General features: G+C 33.9%; 2 protein-coding genes across 8 annotated transcripts in view; one reads left to right on the forward strand and one right to left on the reverse strand.

The window, feature by feature from the left end:
- Positions 1–21,365, forward strand: part of LOC123693968 (phosphoinositide 3-kinase adapter protein 1) — a 23,941-nt gene continuing 2,576 nt past the window's right edge. The window contains exons 1-15 of one of the 5 annotated variants that reach the window (XM_045639241.1): positions 1–245; positions 6,230–6,539; positions 6,718–6,965; positions 12,285–12,402; positions 12,533–12,759; positions 12,887–13,053; positions 13,320–13,464; positions 13,580–13,731; positions 13,928–14,060; positions 14,229–14,419; positions 14,525–15,359; positions 15,457–15,528; positions 15,609–15,706; positions 15,871–16,010; positions 16,460–17,228. In XM_045639241.1, coding sequence (XP_045495197.1) covers positions 242–245; positions 6,230–6,539; positions 6,718–6,965; positions 12,285–12,402; positions 12,533–12,759; positions 12,887–13,053; positions 13,320–13,464; positions 13,580–13,731; positions 13,928–14,060; positions 14,229–14,419; positions 14,525–15,359; positions 15,457–15,528; positions 15,609–15,706; positions 15,871–16,010; positions 16,460–16,622 — 3,003 coding nt within the window. In that variant the 5' untranslated portion in view covers positions 1–241 and the 3' untranslated portion in view covers positions 16,623–17,228. Of the gene's footprint in view, positions 246–4,133; positions 4,203–5,872; positions 5,978–6,229; positions 6,540–6,717; positions 6,966–8,037; positions 8,200–12,284; positions 12,403–12,532; positions 12,760–12,886; positions 13,054–13,319; positions 13,465–13,579; positions 13,732–13,927; positions 14,061–14,228; positions 14,420–14,524; positions 15,360–15,456; positions 15,529–15,608; positions 15,707–15,870; positions 16,011–16,459; positions 17,229–21,365 lie in introns of those variants that run through there. The other 4 variants (XM_045639239.1, XM_045639238.1, XM_045639240.1 and 1 more) reach the window with 4 other exon arrangements.
- LOC123693969 (non-lysosomal glucosylceramidase) overlaps positions 18,828–21,365 on the reverse strand; it is a 19,867-nt gene continuing 17,329 nt past the window's right edge. For 2 of the 3 annotated variants that reach the window (XM_045639244.1, XM_045639243.1), the window contains exons 14-16: positions 20,802–21,017; positions 19,939–20,168; positions 18,828–19,571 (exon numbers count right to left, since the gene is read on the reverse strand). In XM_045639244.1, coding sequence (XP_045495200.1) covers positions 19,339–19,571; positions 19,939–20,168; positions 20,802–21,017 — 679 coding nt within the window. In that variant the 3' untranslated portion in view covers positions 18,828–19,338. The remainder of the gene's footprint in view (positions 19,572–19,938; positions 20,169–20,801; positions 21,018–21,365) is intronic. The other variant, XR_006751742.1, reaches the window with a different exon arrangement.

A 21,365-nucleotide genomic window follows, 5' to 3' on the forward strand; every position in this document is an offset into this window, starting at 1 on the left:
GCTCTAAACGCAAGTTTACGGAGCTCATCGGACAAGGCGGCTGTGTGCTACGCTAGTGAAAATTAATGTAACCTTGCAATGAGTTTCCCGAGGCGCGATCGCAAGCGCGCGCATTTGTTATTCGAAAAAAATCGCGGTGCCGTTGTTATGGGTTATTATCGAGGACATCGCGCCCTGTCAACGAACTAGGCACTCAAGATCCACCATCTTTGGCAGCGGAAGTAGCGGCGGATGTCCCGGCATGGGTGAGTAGAGTGGCATATGAATGCTTAACAACAATGCTCGACGCCTCGTTCCCACATTTTCTATTCGTCCCGTGTCCCGCCAAAAGTTTGTTCAACTTCTAATTTTTTGTCGAGATGGTTTTAATATGCATGTAGCTACACACCGATGGTGTTTATTTTAATTATACGATGGTGCCGTCCTCTGAATTCTGTTCGTACAAAAATAGATATTATAGCCTATGAATTTTGAATCATAACAGTAGGCAGCATATGTTTACCTTGTCGTTCTCACCTTGTCGTTGTAGTTTACATTATATAATATATCAGTATTGTGACTATTGTTTTATAGATGGTACTTATTGATTTTTATTATCATAGGTACCTACATGTTCTTGCATTTTAATAACCACGTCATCAACGTTTATATCGCATCATTATTCATCTACTCTACAATAATTTTGTTCCAATAGTCAAATGATTACATACACACAATTTATAATATTATCTACTCTATATTTCTTTATGCAAACTGATGATAATATAATATAATATCTTCAATGAATATATTTTACGATACAAACAGCTATGAATGAAAAAACGGTAACTTAGCGTCTCACGTCATGAGTTCAATATGAACTTTTCATCTTAGAATATGCTATTTTACTATTTATATGTATTTACAGATAAATCATTAATAGGTATAGGTATAGTAGTCGGTATACAGAGAGCAGGAAATAAAACCTATGTTTTGTGGCGATGTGGTGCATTATTCCATTTTTCCATAGTAAATAAAACCTGAACGAAACCACTTCTCTGATCTCTCTTGTACAAAAAGTTAATAAAAAAGCTCTCACACCTTAAAGTTTAAAGATTCGTACTTTGATGTTCAATCTTACTAACTACTCGCTTTAAACTTCATCGAGAGCAACCGACAACTTACAAACATACTTTGAAGTTCTCCTTTGGTAAAACAAGAAACGAAGCCGCGTGAAAATAATAAATAACAATTAATTATTATACTGTGTATCACATTAGCCCACTAAATCTGTTTGTGACATTGAATAGGGAGGTACTGTTAGTTATGCGTGCCAAACACATATATGGCTCAGCTTTAGTTCAACAATGCATCGATTAAAACTTTATTATTCTTTGTTTGCATTTCTGATGATCCGAGTTTATTAGCGGACTTCTGCGAGATCTACGTAATGTGAAAACTGTTATTATTGTAGTCATAAAGTAGTAGATGAGTAACTCTACCTAATTGGCCTAACACAAACATTTGAAATTCGTCGAATTTAATAATTTCGATCTAACTAAGTATAACTGTTACCATGTTAACATAATTATTCGGTGACTTGTTAATTAACTTTGTGAGCACGAAGCTGTTATAATCGCAAGTAGGTAGTACTATATATGACGTATAACCACTTCATGATTCGGTTCGAAATAGAGCGGGATGATCTGAAGCACGCGTGCATCTGGAATTTGTCTAATAAATTGAAATCTGTGCCGGAATTGTCTAAAGGCAAAGTGTGTCATGGTGCTTCAGGCTCTAGGATTTCGATTTTTTATGTATTAAGTAAAAAACAAATCAATTTCATTTTCCTAATATAAATGAATAAAACCGTTAGATGTAAGAGAGTACCTAACTATAGATAGATTATAATTATATTATGTTAAACATACCTATTAATACCGGAGTCAAAGTACCTTAATAGGTACTTCAAAATTAATCATTATTTCTAAACTCAGAAGTTTGAATAAATAAGATTTATTATTTCACTATTAAATATACTAGCGTCTTTTACAACAGAATTCCTCATAATATTAAAGAGTTCAGTAGTTCTAAATTTAAAACTTATATAAAAAATGTACTTATTCAGAGAGCCTATTACAGTATTAAGGAATATATGGACGATAAAAACCCATGGAGGGTTGTCGCGTAAAAACCACAGGACAGTTCTTTGGCATATTATGATTATAATGTACATATAACACATAATATAATGTATTTTGTAAAATTAAATTGTAAAACTGACATGATTAAAAAGAGCAACTATGGAGTTTCTTGCCGATTCTTCTCCGTAGATACTGCTTTCCGAATCGGTGGTAAATGTTAAAATATGTAATGACGTTTCAAAAGTGCTTCTAAAAGAAGTCTAATTGAATAAATAAATGTTTGAGTTTGAGTTTGAGTTTGAGTCTACGAAACGCTAATCTCCAGTTGAATATTATTATAGAATTGCAAATTATGGTATCTATTGATTGACGAGCAGTTGATCAACTAGCAATAATATTGCGTCGCGTTAAATAAACAAAAGAGGAGTATGGGAGGGAGCCGCGGATGTATAAGTAGATACTCTATATGTATGTGTTCAGTGAATTAATTCGATACAAACGGAAGTAGCCAATTGTAACTAAGCCGTGGACGGCGTATGTCGCGACGTCCATCCCATAATGCCCATCTTTGTCTATTGACCCTTATTCGATATTCTATGAAAGTCTTCATTAACAATAAATCAACGCACATTGAAAACTGTGAATTTATTACCGTATTTAAATTGCGGTGACTAAGTACGCTGTACGACTAAAATAATACTTTGTAACACATAATTAGGTGTTCAGAAAGTAAGGCGCAACGTGTATGTGTAGGGTTGATAAATGGCATATTTCAGTTTTAATAAATTCATCGTTAACATTTATATTAATTGAGTACAAGCTGGTGAATAATGTCGGATTTAATCTCGTTTTGTTTCGAAATACTTCGTAGACCGTGCGTTAACGCATTGCGGCAGCATAAATAAACACGATGCACGCATTCCTTAAATAACACGCGGATTTTGAACCTAACTCTTTATTTTTAATACTTACTATAAAATAATTTATATAACTATTTTCAGACAATGGTCTGCACATACAATTTTAAAAAAAAATCATAGGTTATTCTAATTTTCACGTAGATTTATTAAATTAAGAGGCACATGACATAAGTTGAAAAAGATGGACCCGTAATAAATATTATGATGTTCAAATCTCTGCCCTCAATATGACAAAAATTGCCCTTTTCTTTGTATTCATTTAATGAATGTTCGGTTAAACAAAAGTGACCTTTGTTTTACAGCAGATGCAAGTAAACACAGTCGTAGCCACATCTGGCGTATTTTTTTTATTTTCCTTCGCAAAGTGGTTAATCCTTAAATCAGTAGATAATATAATTTGGTTCTCTCTACTAAACATTTCGTCTTATTTGGTAACAAGCTCATAATTTAATAATTGCGAAACGCAGTTTCTAGAATAATTTTATTTACTTACCCAAGTACTTAGCCTACATAACTATTATATGCAAAGGAATTCAGATAATAATATTTCGCATGCGATAACAGCTGCGAGCGATTACAAGATGTCACCCCTCGTAGCACTTCTCGTTTTACATACGTCTCCAGTTAAATGTCGAGATTTCGAATAAGTGGAGCCAATGCGGCGTAACGCCACATGAGACTTTTGGACAGTAACTCAAATTTGTCGGAAATATGAATTAATGAACGTACAAATGTATCATATATCTGTAGAATTTTTAATACAAACCACATTGTTATGACTTGTTACCAATCGAAAATAGAATATTACGTGGGGAGTTATACGATATAACGATATGAGCGAACGTCAACATCAACAATGTACGTCTATTTACAAACATTAAAAGCGCGGCGTGTGCTACCAAAACGGACGCGCACTCAAATTAAATCTGGTCGCAGGCTCCCCTATAAACGTACTTTATGTCGGGGTTCATTTCCTGCACGCGCGTGCTAAGAAAGCTTCCCTAAAGCTGCGCACGTGTGCAAGCTGGCTTCACCTGCGCCCGCGCTGCTTCGCGCTGGGATGTAGCGCAGAACCCGCTACGCTGTCGACGGGATGTGTCGTGCTTGACTTTATCGTTAGCCATGGGACCCCAGTTCGATTACTGTCTACGCGCTACAAGTGAGTACTATAGAGATTAATCGTTGATAGTTATGTGTTAGGTATTTTTATGTTTGACTGCGGATAGTTTTATTAATTTAAATATATGTAGGTAGTACCTAGATAGAAGGACAGTAGGAAATGCCTTATATAGGCAAGTGGAAAATATTAATTTTATATATTTATGATTTACGTTTGTCCTCTTATACATGTTCACGATTGTACTGGCTATAACATATTATGTATGTATCTTAAGTTATGTATTGTTTATCATAATATTTGCCTATACATAAATAACAAGTGTTGATTATGACACCTAATGCCTATTGTATAGTTCGTAATACGCTGACGGCTATATTTTAGGCTGATGATATAAAAGAAAAATAAAGGCTTGGAGAACAATTTTCATAGAAAATTTGTACAAAAAAAATATTATTATGATCGTTACCTATATAAGAGTGGTCATTAATTGGCTTAATTATGCCTTCTACAATTCACCTTTTTTATTCTATTGAATTTGTATTATTTACAGATTATGTTTTAATATGAATATTACAGTCAGTTTACAATCACTACACAGCACCGTAAACATCCGTAAGGCATTCCAGTATTCTAAAAATAACAGTTGTATTCATTAATGGTATGGTACATTATGATCGTATCTAGGAATCTTCAGAGTACGGACATATTTTACGCCTTTCTAAGAATTCTAATTGATTCATCATTTCCTACATTCGGGTTATTACTAAAGAAGATACATATTACTGTAACTTCCACATCTTCACTAGAATCAAATGGTCAAATATATGTGATGGATAGACAATTCCAACTCAGAACAATTAATATTTACTGTTACTCAGTAATTACGTACCTACTATTGTTTTGATGCTGCCTACGCATATTTTTAGTAACATTACTTCTCACGGGACGAGAAACTATTCTAATATAAATTATGTTGAAATTATACACATTGTACACTAATTTGTGGGTCCACTATTATTGTTAATTGTGATATTATGAGCACCATGTGTCCTCAGGGTGTATTCTTTTGACCCGCCCCTTAGAGATAGTGGATAATACGATGCACATGCGGGCTCACAAAAAACTTTTGTGACGCTCAGATTTTTGTATTTTCGATATAGTTGACTTTCAAAAATGTGTGAACAAAAATAATATTAAATTTACATAGGGGAATGAAAGGAATAAACTTTATATTGGAGTAAGAAAGTGCGTATTCAAAATATTTACGTTGTGTGGTAACAACGTAATATCGTAGTATCAGTTCAATAGAGTCGCTAACATATATCTCTCATTTTATCATTCTCTTCGTGATATAACAATACCATCTGTTCCCCTTCATCTGCGATGCAATACTTGAAGAAGTTGTGCCATATATAAAAAGTAAACTCACAATAGTTTGGGATATCGTATGTTCGCTGAAGTTGTTTAAATGTCGAACTAATTAACAAAAATTTTTTAGTTGTGACACATACCGGAAAAATACAATAATATCCCCAGTAACCAAAATAGGTCACATATTACATCAACGCGGTCTTATCTAACCAAATGATCGCCGCATACAAGAACAGTGGTTTAAGTATCACGGTGCTGGGATGAAGATTGCTTTCAATTCGTATTTTCCGGCTTACAAAAGTAGGTTGCTCCGCGCCCGCACTGGACGCAATCGAGAGCCGTTAGTTCATTGTCGTTATTGAATAATTCCCTCAAGGCGCAGTCTGAGTCGATCGGTGGCAGCCATCGTGCGACACCATTCTTACTCCTTATTATGACTATTGGTGAGATTCTGATTTATCCAATGTCCACTCCACCTACAAAGGTCATTCTGATTAAGGAAGACAGTAAAATATTCTATTAAGGCCAACAATTACATAGGTAGAGACGATTAAAAATTGTTTAGAAACAAGTGTTGAGTGTAGATTTGTGGTAGAATCTCGTTGGCCATCATCTTTAGGATCAGTTTATACTTTTCTTATTTCAATGATATGTTTAAAGATGGACTATGTGAGAAACAATCATTTTATTTTCAGATAATCCGTCATACTTTGCCTTCCCCGACAAGGATGTCACAGACAATGCTGCTCACGCGTCTCATGTGTCTGGCCCGGAACAGTATTCAAGATCAGCACCAGCCAGAGCTTGGGCGGATGGCGGCAGACCACTACAGTCTCCACGACGAAGAGAACCCGAAAGTCCAAGACGCAAAGAGTTTAGAGCGCTCCTTCGTTCCTTGTCAGCAAAAGAACCTGAAAAAGCTGAAGCATTTCTGAAGGGACAGCCACGACCGGGGGATTGCGCTCCGGGGGATATGAGACATACTTTCACTGCGCCGCGAATAAAGTAAGTCCTGGGTTATAGTCATAAACATGATGTAAATAAATAGTAGAAGCATGATACTTGATAACAATTACTACACTACTGTTATACTGTATGCAAATAAGACGGAACAAAAAGATAATTACACATCATACTATATTTGCATAATAGGCTATCTATATTATTTAACTGTTTAATACAGGAAAGGCAAGATTAGTGCAACGGTGGTGACTTCAGAAGGCACAAAAGAACATGAAGAAGTGTTCTACACTATACCGCTGCCAGGACGTCGAAGACATTCTGTTGGTGGATATTTAACAACAGGTGGCAATGGGTCCGGTGAAGTAACAACTGTACCCAGTGAAGTACCAAAGATGCCGCCTCCTCGATTCCATCAACACGATGAAGAAGCAGTTAGAAGGAGACGACCTAAAAATTTCCCGTTCAAAGGTAAGATTTTTATGTACTACCACAGATAATAGCCTAAATAGACTTAATAGCCTAAATAGTAGCCTAATATAGCTGAGACGTATGGTACAGTGCGCATGATCAAAGTTATGACATATTCCTTAGATGTAAATCGAATCCAAAGTCCGATTATCGACTACAATTTAGGGAGTAAATTAATAACTGTCAGATTTTATTGCGTTTAAAGGAAACTGACATAATTTAATTATATTATAAGATAATTTATATAAACACGAAGACTTTGATAAATGGTCATAAACAATACGAAGACGTAGGGCATACAACATTATCTTAGAGCGTTGCACCCGGGCCCTTCGACCCTATTCTGATATCGTGATAACATTTCCCGAAATATTAGAAAGTGCGCGGGTCTTTTGTTTCTAATGTTTCGCAATACGTTGATGTTCTTTCAAACGCCGAACCATCGCCGAACTGATATGAACTGAAACTGAACCTGGAAGAAATTTCATCTCATTGAGATAAACTAGGTCGAGAACTTACTATAAAGTTATAATAAAAAGTTAATATCCGGATAGCAAGTAAATTATAAATTGCAGATTAATAAGTGCTTTAAAGTTTCACTTATATGTAAGTGTCCTTTAATGTGGTATAAATTAGGTACCTATAAACGTTGCATATAACATGAAAAATTGGTTCTTAAGCTTTAAGCTTTCTTTATAGCGTAATTTTTTTTGATAAAAAGTCCCAAAAAAAAATCGAAAGATATTACTTATAATCTTTTGGCTAACACCCCTAAGTTTATCAGTATAAACAATATTTTTTATACCTTTAAGCTTATCTTTATCTATCTTATAAAACGCAACGGGAATACAATTGGAACGTGTTTAGTGTTTATTTGGCAATCGATAACGTTTGAGGAATATTTACACTAGGCCAAAATCGTTCGTCAAACAAGATTAGGCGACAGAGATGGTGTTGCGATTATCATTGTCGCGCCGGGCTTGCGTTTTAGTGCTTTTAGTATGCGAAGTGCGTGCGCGCGAGCAGCCTGACGCCAGCGACACGGTCCCGCGTCGCCGGCCGCCTTCGGAGTTCCGACCGACACTCCGCGCCGCTCTCAGCCCTTAAGTTGTTCAGTCACGGCGCATTCGGTGCCTACATGCATTTCAGTGCAATGTATCTCTGAGTTATCTCACTAATTGTGCATCTTATCCTTCCTCCGGAGGCGATTTAGCAATAATGGACGGAGATTTGAGTGAGTTTTACTATTTTTTTGTATTTTTTTTTTGAGCAGGGTCTATTGTTAGTTTTTTTTGTAGTGTTTGCAATCTGAATTTAAATTTAATATCTATATTTTAATGTTCAAATACAAGATCTAATTTCAATAAGATTTTAAAATAAGCTTTTTTATTTCTGACAAAAAATTTTTTTTCATATTGAATTGATCTATGTTTAATATTAAATGTATGTTGAATATCTCTAATTGAATTTTATCGTAATAAATAGAGAAAACGCATTTTTTATCGATTATTAATTTATTTTGAGGATTTAACAGTTAAAACTTTTCTAGTAACAGCATATTATATAGCATACTGTAAAGCTTAAAAGTTTGTTCTTACAATGTAAAGTTTTAAAACGCCAACAAAGAATTCTACGTAAAATGTTCGAGGATTGACCTTACTCCTCCTTGAACATCCAAGGACCGCTCAAATCAATGTCAAAGAGTAAAATAGCCAAATTTGTTTTACCGCCTTTGTGGGCATGGTGACAGTATAACGGCCGTATTTATATGGCAATAGCGATGACAGTTGCCTGATAAAAATGACGTTATATGGAAGTCACCGCTGTGGGCACATTAGTTATGCAGGGTGGCAAGACTAGCAGAATAAACATGGTGTACTTTACATGCATAGGAGCGTCTCCCGTAATGTACTCGCTGTGGGAATGTAAATGCATTGACGCCTATTTTGTACTCTTAACTTCGTGAAAGGATTGCTCCCTTGTGTGCACATAAATTATATTTCCTTTGTTTCGTGATTTTTAATGCATCGTCCTTTTATACAATCTACAGCGTTTTCACAGTAATAACACAGTAAAACGTGTGTGTGGTAAAAAGTTGACTTAATCTCAATAAATCGAATTATAATTCCATCCATTCTAAGTTTTTCGGTAAAATGTAATAAAACTAAGTAAGTTATATCCGATATCACAATCGCCCAACAAAATTCCTGGAACACGAGGAGGCAAACACAATATATTTCGTTACCAAATAAATGCCAAACATTGTTATCAGATCATGTACGTAGTTGTAAGTAAACAGTTGTTATAGTCGTTCAACAAAGGACATCGACACGTTATCGACGGGCCCTTAGGACTGATTTCTGTTTACGCGTGCTAAATATCTCGTAATTAATATGGAGTAGACGTCGCCATACGCATGTAGCGCCACATTATCGCATATTTCCTTTAATGATACTACTTAAAAGCTTATGCTGTTTCATTAAATAAATTTAGCGTAATGTTTATGCATGACTCGATGTATCATAATTTAAATAAGTACCTAGTGGGATTTATAACCACATCTTCCGTACAATCACTTTTAATAGTATTCGATTTTTGATATCTTATCATAGATACACTTATTAGCTTGAAATAACAAATTAAAAAAATATTTAAACGTAAAACTATTTAAATAATAAAAAATTAAATATGTCGCTATAATATTATGTTGGCCATAAAATTATTCAAAGTATGCATTAAAGTATTTTATAATAAGTTACTTAGTTGCAATAACTCAAGTGCAGTTGTAAGTGTTGTGTTAGTAACATTTGCCGGTATTTATAAACTGCTCTAATTAAAATACGGTTTCAAGTCACGAAAAATGTATGATTTAATAACCCCAAGCAGACAGAAAGTACAGAAAAAGAAGGATAAGTTTATTTTAATATCATGAATCATTTGCTGTCCGGAGATGCCAGCTCACAGTTCTTACTAAGACCAACAATAACAAACTCTTTGTTTTTATAACTATCTTACTCATTTTGTAAAATAAAATTACTATTTATTTGTATTGAACGCGTCTATATTGGGTCACGACGGATGTAGGTAAATATTAGTTGAATTTCATATGGTATACATCTCGTACAAAGATTCCCATCTCTAGTCAAGAAATTTCAAGCTAAATATTTACACGAAAATTTATTATGAATGCAAAATTGTTAGTGTGTACTCATTTTTATGATATTACACGAAGATTAATGCTTTCCATAACCGAACTACTTCGCAGTTCGCACCGGATATTTTATGAAATTATAACAGGTTAACAATTGCTCTACTTTTTGGTGCGGATGTTAACATAAACAAAAGATGACCTACTGTTTCGTAACGTCGAACACTAGATCAAAAAGCCACCTGACAAAATGGAAACGATTTTAGGAAACTGCAATATTTCACTCGGCACATCAAAGCGATGGGTCGTTGAACTGAAAACTGAAGCGGTGCAACCGCCCTTCGACCTAAATTTTACATTTGTACTCGTTATTATTACTTTTCAGGTAGTTACCATTAAACGAATGTTGGTGATGCAATCGGTTTATAATAGAGCCGTGATACTTAATATTTATGTTTGATATAGTTTGTTAAGATTTAAGTATTAACGTTCATTATTTCATATCAAATACGTATTGATAAAAATTATACCAATTGGAAGACCCAACTTTCAAAGAGCAACATTAATTGTATAACTCTGACCTAGCTATATAACATTGACATTAGGCATAGGTAATAACCAATAGGTACGCATATAGGTTGCGCCCTACACAATGCTCGATGCATCTAATCAACCATAGTTATTCCGGGCGTCACTGATAGACGTTTGTCTATTTAGGAAACGGATATTACATTTAGTCGGGTCTTCATTTGGCGGCAGAGGTGGGTAAGTATAAATCCGTATGGGTTTCCGGCGCGCGCGGTGCATAGCATATTTTGTAAGCATACGTTGATCATGCGCAGCGCACCCCGCTATAAAAACTTAACAGTGGACGTATGTTTGTATTTTAGGTACGGAAATGTGTTTTTAGGACGCTGCTTTTGACACAGCTGCTACTTACCTACATTTATATAAACATTAAACTTAATGATATGTAAAAAGGGCAGCTTGGTAGACTTTCGGAAAAAGGTTCGATAGCTGTTGATACTTTTACGTAGGTACATCATATTATTGGCATAATAATTCGTGACGATGTTAAAAAGAAATTGCACACAACGCTTTATTAGAAAGTATAGCTGTAAAGTAAGGATAACCCTAAAAATAAATAACACTAAAGTAGTTGGGTGGTATGGATAAGGATTATTAAATAAACAATCTTTATGCGAATTTTAATCAGTAACTCTCACAGGAGTCTAATTTTAAATGCATTAGAGTCGAGTTAAATTGCATTTAATTGATTTCAAGTGCCATTAAAGATTGACGGTCTAATGGCAAGACAAGGGCTTTGGTAGGTCGGGTTACTCGCCATGTGCATCAGGCCTTTGGCCCAAGGAACAGTTATTAATGATCGATTCTTAAAAAATGCTCATTTACTCATCTAATGAGGCTAAATTTAGGCAGCTATGATTCACCGCGATAACTATAAAAAAGATCAACTGTTTTTATCATCTCGAATGTTGATTAAATTATTTACAAATATTAGGCAAATACTCAAATACAGTACCCAACATTGGTATTTTACTAGACTACAAAAAGTCGGTTTATATATTATATTAGCAAGTGCCATTTAATTACTAAAGAAACAACACTCATAAAATCAAACAAACAACGTTCGTAGCAACGTATCTTCTAATGCACAAGTTTACGAGCCAATAGTTATGATGGAAAATTGCAACATCTGTATCAGTAATCCTAGCATAAAGAAAAACGACTACCGTATTACAAATTTTATGAGTAGAGCTTTATGACGGCTCCGTGAACTTCGATCCTGCCAATGACCTACAGATATCGAGTGAACGACATCGTTCATGCTTTGATTATCCCCTGACAGCGCTTCATTTTAATTAAACTTTTGATAGGGATTATAATAGCAATAGGGATTAGTAACTTAGCACTATCATATTGGTTACTTGAAAGTACAATTTATCTTTATTATGTATAGAACTCGAGTTAGGTTTGTTATTATTAAAATTAGGTAAAAAAAGCTTTGACTTGCGGAATATTGGAAAAATATTCCAAACATTTTTTTTAATATATTCTGTAAAATTCAATATTTTTGTTTGATTTTATTTTTATTTCATTTTTAACAAGTATAAAACCATTTTATATTAAATCCTCTAATTTTGTTATAGAAATGGAAGATATTGCCATCCTTTGGAGTTCCGGCTCTCCAGAAAGTGCTTTATGGTCGGACTATCTCGTCGCGAGCTTTGATAAAATTATGTCACAAAGAGCAAGACATCATTATAGGTAGGCATTTCTTACAAAAGGGATTTTTATACTTGCTCTTCAAGTAAGGGTTGTTGAATAGATAAGTATCATTTGTATTTTAATGATACACCTACATAAAAACATGGCCTTTTAATGTTTTTTTTTTCAGAGTAACCACTTTAACGGCTGAAGAACTCATGGCCGCTGATTCACAAGAAAAACTGGATAAACTAGCAAAATCTCAACTACAGATTGTAATACTATGTCCAAATCTCGCCACGAAAATGCCCGATCTAAAAAGAGATCTCAACTGCGACGAGCTCTTCAAAGTGGACAAAGTTTTAGTCATGTTGCTAGGTGTGGAGAAAAATAATGTAATTGCCCAGAATTGCGACGGTAAGTAAAATTATTGTTTTTAATCTTTCCGAGATATAATCGCTAATTGTTTTTTGAAATACTGATGTTGTAGTTTTGCAAAAGATGCATGAAAATTAAGAGGTAATAAAGAAATCCTTTTTTCTAGATTATCCTACAATAGACCAGTGGCAAATGATGTCGGTACGCGAGAAGGATACCTCTTTTGTGGACACCTTCCTCACAGCAGCCGTCGGAATCCTGAGGACCAAGGACTGTAAAGATACCGCCACAGATAGAACAAGCTTCTCTATCGTGCCAAAGAAAGTGAAAATAGTAAGTAATTATATATTTGTAAGTAAATTTAAAGACTGGGATAATTTCTATAACGTTATCATGATTACGTCTCTTAAAGTTAGGACATTGAGCATTTATTAAATTATAACATAATCGTACACAATAGATAGATGACGACATAAACGAACAAACAACACATCGATTCCTGGAAAAGTAATAACGAAATGGTCTCTCATAAAATAACAATAAAACTTTACTTCGATAGTAACAAAGAACTTTCCTAATATTATCGTTTTGGCACACAGGGTCAAAGTCGAGTGATAGCGCTGCTGAACGACCCCATTAGAGAGGAAGACAGTATCAAGATAATGGTCGACAAGAAAGGCGAAGTTATACAGATACCTACGTTCAAGAAAAGAAACCCTTATACATTACAGTTCGATATACCAGGTGAGATTGGAACAGGGAACTAATTATTATTACACCTTATCTTGGGTAAAGGAATTTTAATACATGGGTTTGAATGATATAATGAAAGTCTTAATTAAAATTTTGTTTTAAATAGAATCCTGTCTGGAAGTATCAATGCTAGTGTGGGTACGAGTAAGCAAGAACGGCCAGTCACTGGGCAGGAGGCAAATCAAGTGTGAGAGTAGATTGAGAGAGCTGGACCAGTTGCTGAGAGCCTCCGACCATCCTTTAGAATTTATGTGCCAGGTAAATAATTTTTATGTTTGCAAATAACTTGTATATTTTTAAATTAGTATAACCAAATAACGTTCCATACGGAAGGAATTCAGTTTTGGGTATTAATATAAAATTGGGTACCTACATATCTTTAAACATAAAAGTTAAGTTGGTCCTTCGTCTTTATTTGAGTAAAAATATATCTGTGAATGTAATTTTATTACAGACATTAGGTTTTAAGACGACTAGCAAGGAACAGCTTGACAGCTGGATGTTGACCGCATTCCAAAAGAATATTCCGCCTCATTTCAACCTTTTATCATCAACCGAACAGTACAATCCTAAAGCTGATGTATCAAGTAAGTCAAAATTGTAAACCTTCTAAAAATATTAAATCAATTTTAAATATTCTGTAAGTAATTCGTGGTAGTATACTTCAAAACTTAGTTACTAAATGTCTTATTTGTGCAGTGCATTCAAAACTTAGTAAAATATATACCTAGTTTAATAACTGACATGATTTGTAGGTGGTGAAGAATATCCCACTCTGCTCCACTGGGCAGCTCGATTCGGTCTAGAACGAGTTTGCTGGCAGCTTCTAGAATGTCCTGGAGGCGGCGCCGCGGTTGCCCTTAGAAACGCACGACAACGGACACCCGCTGATCTAGCGCGAGACTATAAACACTACAAACTGGCTGATATGCTTGCTGATCATCTTGTAAGTACACTGCCTTTATAACTTACATACTAGAAATAAAAACTTAACAAAATAGACAAAAAAGAACGGTATAGATAACTTCATTATGGAATTATTTTGTTACAGAAAATCAACGAATTTTCCAACATGTATTACTATCTTAAAAACATGTCGGATCCAGACAAAGAAGGTAACACGGATGATGGTAAACAAGAAGAGCTGCGCATCGTTGAATCGTCTGATACCGTCGACTCTCCAACACGCGAAAGCGCTGCAGAAAACGGTTCTTCAGATCCCTTCAGCGAAACATGCACTCAAAACTTAGAAGATAATGTAGTAAAAGAAGAAGAGGATATCATGAAAAAGCGACGACCTAGCCTCAAATTACCGAAAGTCAGCGAACAACTGTACCAAAATGATTTTCAACTTCGTGATAACACAGCTGACAGAATCCAACAAGCTATCGAGCACGACTATTTAGTCCAACCTTCGAACATTAAAGTAGAAAGCCCTCAATATCGGCCAAATAATTTATATGTGAATAGTTCGAGATTGATACCGCAACAGTCTGAACTTTGCTTATATTCACCCACCGAAGAATCTAAGTCATTCTTAATCGACACGCCAACATCGGATATAAGTCAAATAAACCTAAATACCAAAGATAACCGTAACAGCGGAAACTCGGTTAAATCTTGTAAAGATGCAACGGGCCAAGAAGAACTTGCAGAAATAATTAACGATTTTAAAAACAATGTATTCACGATATCTGAAGTCGAAAAACTAGTCATGGAGTGGCGAAACAGAAATGAAACACAACAATCTCTAAAAGAAAAGCAAGAGCAGTTGAATAAAATGCGAGAAGAATATGATAAAATACAACAAAAAATCAAGGACCATCTAAAAAGGCCCACGCCTTTTGAGAGAGTTAAGAAAATGTTTTCGAAGAGTAAAAATAAACGTGAGTATCAAAACTTTATGAAACTTTACCATCATGAAAATAAAATTATGTTTACCACAACGCAAATCTTATAAGACTAATTTGTATACTATTTCAGACCAAGAAAACAACACGGGAACCATTGAGAAACGAAATGGCAGCACCAGACCTAACAGCAGTTTAAGTGAAAGTGAGTATCGAGGACAAATTTAAAAGTTTTTATTTCTTTTTAATATTGAGAACAAATAAAATAATATTTGATTTGTTTAGGTTCATCCTCTTCTGGCCGATTAAGCACCGTCAGCGGTGGAAGCGTCGGAGAAACAAACAGCATGCAATCTGAACATGACGACAAAGCCAGATCTATTGTAAGTATAATTAAAATTTCTTTTTCAAAACATTATATAATCACTTTTTAATTGAATCATTTTAAAATTATTAAATTCAAATTTCAATCATACATTTTAAAAAATTTCACAAATTACACAAGTTGTATATATATGTACTATCTAAGTTGGGCATGTATTTTTAGATCTCATCCAGTACGCTAACAATGAATTCAGCGTGCGACGGTGAAAACCGTTTAGACGACTATTTGATTCCTCCCCCGCCACGGCCGGTCAACGGATGCGCTCAATTCACAACATTTGGACATCCGAAACACGATAATAGGTAAAGTAAATTAACTTAATTGCCATAAAGTCATCCCATCCCGGACAATTTACTCATTCAGTTTGATACGTATTTTATTTGTATGATGCCATGTTATTGAGCAGTGAGCTGCGTTTTATAAGTGAAGTTAAACTTGTTTTTTTTATTTAAAAAATACTGTAAGCAAAATTAATTTTATTCAGCAATCATTAACTGATTAGTGATTACTGTTATTGTTGTGGAACAATTTTTATTTCCCTGTACTATTAATCATTTTGGTGGTTTATTATTAGTTCTGAATTATAATCCAGTAGGTAGTGACACTTTAGATTGAGTGCCTTTAAGATGTTACAAGTATCTTAAAGTTCGATTGTTATTAGTGATTTTCAACCAACTCTGAAGTCACACGAGACAGACATTATAGCAGCGAGTACTTGATCAGACCTGCTAAAAAAAAAAAAAAATTCCAGGAGCACTCACATGGCAACAATAGTGGAACGCGAAACGTCCGCGTCCCGCGAGCGGCTTGACGAGTCCGATGCGACGCACCTGCGCATGACGTTCGGTTCTCGACGTTGCGACGACAGAGATGGCGCACACATGTATATGAACATTTCTGCTACACACACGTAGATGTTTCGTTAGAAAATGTCTTTAATGTTAGAGATTATGTAAAAGTTTTTAGAGTATACTATGCTGATAGTTATGTCAAAGAATAAGGTACTTTACCAAATAAGGCACTGAAATTCATGCCGTCAATGTAAAGGCAGTTTCTAGATATTTTTAAGTATTTGCCTGTTAAAATGACAACATAAAAGTAACTTTATCAGAGTGCTGAAACTGGTTCTTATTATTTAGATGAGCATTTACAAGGCATTCTATAATATTACACATTCGGCTGACTTTTTGAATATTTTGTTATTATACACTTAAAAATAAACATTCGACAATTCAAGCAAGACTGACACATTTTTTTTCACTTTGAAATGTAAATATTTGTAAATAGCTGCTAGTTAATGAACTATTATTTATTTGGAAAATATTACATTTGTGGTACAAATATATTACTTGTAGTTAGTATAAATTGTATGTACCTAAGTAAATTACCACCTAGCCATGTATGACAATCTTAGATGTTTAAGACTCAAAGAAAACAAGATTTTTTATTAATACTTTTATATTAACTTTCCCAAAATGCATTTATAATATATTATGTATAAATAAATGGATAAACTAAGACGCAATGTTTTATTTGCATGCACCTTAACTACATGGGTATGAAAACTGCTTAAGTACTGTCACTGAATATTCATGATTATAAAAGAAGTATGTATGTCAAAATTGGTTATTTAATGGCGCATCCACACATGCTGCCGGGTTATAGACCGCCCACGCCTTCTTGCCGCTGAATGCAGAATCCGCGCGTGTCGCAGTTAAAAGATGGAAATGCCGGCTGGCGGCCATGCCTCCAGGCATGTGTGGATGCACCATAAGAGCTGAAAATGAAATTGCAGCATAAAAAGAACCTTATAGTTTCATGTAATAAAGTACATATTATTCTACATCTACACACTCAGCAATAATTAGATTGTGTATTCTTATATCTCGATACTTTATGAAATGATTAAATTATACAATTATTTTTACGGAATAATAAAAACAATGACATTTCCATTGAATTAATAAACAAAACTATAGTAAAATGATACTGTTAAAGTAAATAATTCTAAAAAATGTAAGCGCGCTGGCACTTATGGCGTTTTCTGGTCGTTGTATGTTTTCTTTAATTCGATTATAAAATGTATTCTTACAATTTATTAAAATATATTTTCTTCACAACAGTATCACATCGTATTATTATGGTAGATAATATATCATCCAATAAATGTAATACATTTTAGATTGGATACAAGTATTATTAGGAGAAATTGATAGTTTAAAAAGCTTAAAAATTGACAACACAACTGATCAATTAATACCAAGTAATACAAATATATTTAGAGATCGAAGGAAAAAAGTAGGGATATTAATATAGGTATCTTATAACCTTCTTATCTTTGGGCAAGATTAAATTTTATAAGTACATTGTCTCAAAATAAATAGTTAAAAAAATTACCTAAAATAATGAAAGAGAACCGCCATAGCCCATTTCATCCATTTAATGCATTATTTATCTTCTCAAATCAAAAATCAATTTTTAAAGCTTTGTTTAACAAAGACAGTCATATTTTATTGTTTTGTGCGTAAATATTTAAAACGACAAATGTTAAAATTTTGTAAATTTATATTTATTTTTAGTGCCAGATATACACGTCTAAGACAAATGAATTATAATATTTAACAACAATTATTTTAATATTATTACATACGTATTTTTGTGATTAAAAACAGACGTCACATAAGAAACAATGTGCAGTTATAAATTTACTTTTATTTACGTATTATGTTTTTTGGAACTCAAATCACATTTGCACTTAATTGCACATAACTATGAATCCCAAATAACTCACAAATTTGCAAACAATATTTTCAAATTATAATGCGCAATTATGTGCAATTAATGTCAACTAGTAGGATTAAAAAATAAATGTAAAGAATGATGGTAAGTAAATTCAACATCACATGATCAACATTTTATTAAGAAACATTATCTTCAAAGATTTAGATTTTGACTTATACGTTTACTTGAAAGAAAAGAAAAATTTCACCAAGATGTACCATATTACGATTTACGTTCATTCTTTATCAAATTAACGTTTTGTGACAAAAATTTATTACAACAATTTTTATCATTAATTATATATTTTTGTGCATAAAATTAAACAAGTGACGATCACATAAGTGAACAATATTTTATTTGACACACAGGTAACATTCACTTCGAGTGTAAAAATAATATTGCACTTTCAAAAATACTGTAAGTATACTTATTCCGTATATCGGGTGATGAAGTGAATCCATATTTAAAATACTGAAAGAATTGAAACGTGTCTTTAGATGGTAAGAAAAGACGTGATTCTTAGTAGCCTAGATTTTTTTTCATATTGGTTAAAAAAATTATAAAAATGTCAACACGCGTCATATTTTCAAGTCTATAAGCCGTTAGGCTGAATTTAGTCCAAATTTTCGATAGATACGTCAGTAATTTGACGTGGAAGAGATCACTCTTTAGTGATAAGGCCGCCCTCTGTGCTAGTTTAGCTATAAGTTTTAGTTTTATGTTATTTGTATAACTAGCATAGTAAAGTGTTATAAATAAATAAATAAATAAAATAATTTGACGAAGTTTTACTCAAAACTTTCATTTAAAAAGGATCCTTCATCACCCGCTCCACTTCAACAGCATTCACTATAACCGCGATTTAGCCGTTTCGTGTACATGTCCATTAGGCACATTCACTCTAGGAGGTGGTCTAGCTATGATCGCCTGGTACATCGACCATATGGACAATGGTCGCATGTACGCAATGGATCTGTGGTTTCCATTCTCATATAATGCTTCGGGGGTTTCGAAGGATAAACCCATTTTGGTGAGCGTGTTGTGTAACCCGCCCGCTGTTGCGAACGCCTGTTCGTGCATGCCTGGAAAATTAAAGTCTCTTATTAGAAGCTATATGTTTACTATTTAAGGTAAATATAAAAAAATAGCCCAATAAAAATTACATTCCTTCCATTCTCTCATCACCTCTGACCAATCATACCTCTAGAACAGCTTTGCATTTACTTGTGCTTATAATATGAAAGCGGGAAAAACAGATACATGGATCTTTTAGAAAAAATAATGATGCTGAATAATAATGGCGCGATTTTATGCTAGACAGTGATAATGACTATTTTTTAAGGCGATGATAAACGACTCATTTCCATACGCCCAAGTGGTCAATAATATTCCCATATCATTCACCACCTGGGCATAATCACGGTCAAAAGCAACTATACAAACAAGTACCTTCATAAATCATAAGCGCCGCCAGCCCATACGTGACTCCGGTCCACACTTCTTCACTCTGTAACGCGGTAGTATCAATATGTCCTCTGGCCCCTACCACGTATCCGTTGACAGCACCACATCGGCCATTGAGAAACTTTTGGACGTTATTATCGTAGATAGTCTGTAGAGCTTTCTTTACATTTGCATCGGGGAATACTTCGTCCGTCCAGTCGGATGCACGGAGGAACCTGTGTGAACAAAACTCATTCTTTATATATCGCTGATGGCTTTCATCTACGTTCTCTTTGTTAATACCTATTGAAATGATAAAACTGCACGTATATGAACTTTCTGTTTATTTCCTTAAGACTTGAATGTTAAAAATGAGCAATATACATATTTATTTCTATCACACTGGTTTATATTAATTACAACTCAAATTTTAGATCGTATTAGATGTGTTCAATTCTCAAAAAATTATACGACACAATGACAAAGCATATTACAATTCGCGTGAACAAACATAAAATAAAATGACGGTAGTTCGTAAACACTGTGTGAAAAAATATTTAAATTGTAGCAGGTAGGAAAAAAACATTTGTTACATTAATAAGCATTTACTCCGAGGAAAAAGTGTCTTGTTTTCGTCGCCAAAAAAGTTTAATCGTGCATGATATAATTGGATCCAATTCTGTTTTCGACAGGCGAACGTTACTTAACCGTACTATTTTTTAATATGAGAATTGAATCTAGGAACTAATGCATGTGTTTTAAGATTTGTAATAAGAGAAACACTGCCGTGCCTATGCCTTCTATCAAGTTTTTCATACATTTTATTTTATTTTTTTAGATTCTTAGAAATTTGAATACAAATAACTTACCATTGACCAGCTAACTGATCAGCCATTACGACATTTTTGTTCGATGCTTTAGTATCAAACAAGTAATAATTGCCATTCCACAGTTTATCAGTCATTGATGTTTTTGCTTGTTCTAGAAGCTTCGAGAACTCTCTCTCATCTTCCTCGAATCCAAGGATATGCGCCATGGCGCGAACTACGCTTACTGATGCTACCCATAGACCACCGCAATATGCACTGAAATAATGTTGTGGTTTCATCAGTTATACATCCAACTTGTCTTTGGAAACAAAGAAAATTATAATACTAAGATTGTTTTGTCACATAAGATATAATTTTATGTAGTCATGAATAAGGAATATAATTTCTAATGAGTTCTAATGAGTGATATATGATACAATGTGTATTTTTGTGAGAGTATGTAAAGGTTATGTATTGATTTAAATATATGTAATATAACTTTTATTTATATTATTTTCATTCCATAAATGTGCGGATACCTACGTAATAATAGTTTTCTGTTGATAAAAATATATATTAGAATTGTAATAGATATAATTTTATTTATAAACCAAAGATATATCT

Source organism: Colias croceus, chromosome 8 (assembly GCF_905220415.1).
Source record: "Colias croceus chromosome 8, ilColCroc2.1".
Taxonomy (NCBI): domain Eukaryota; kingdom Metazoa; phylum Arthropoda; class Insecta; order Lepidoptera; family Pieridae; genus Colias; species Colias croceus.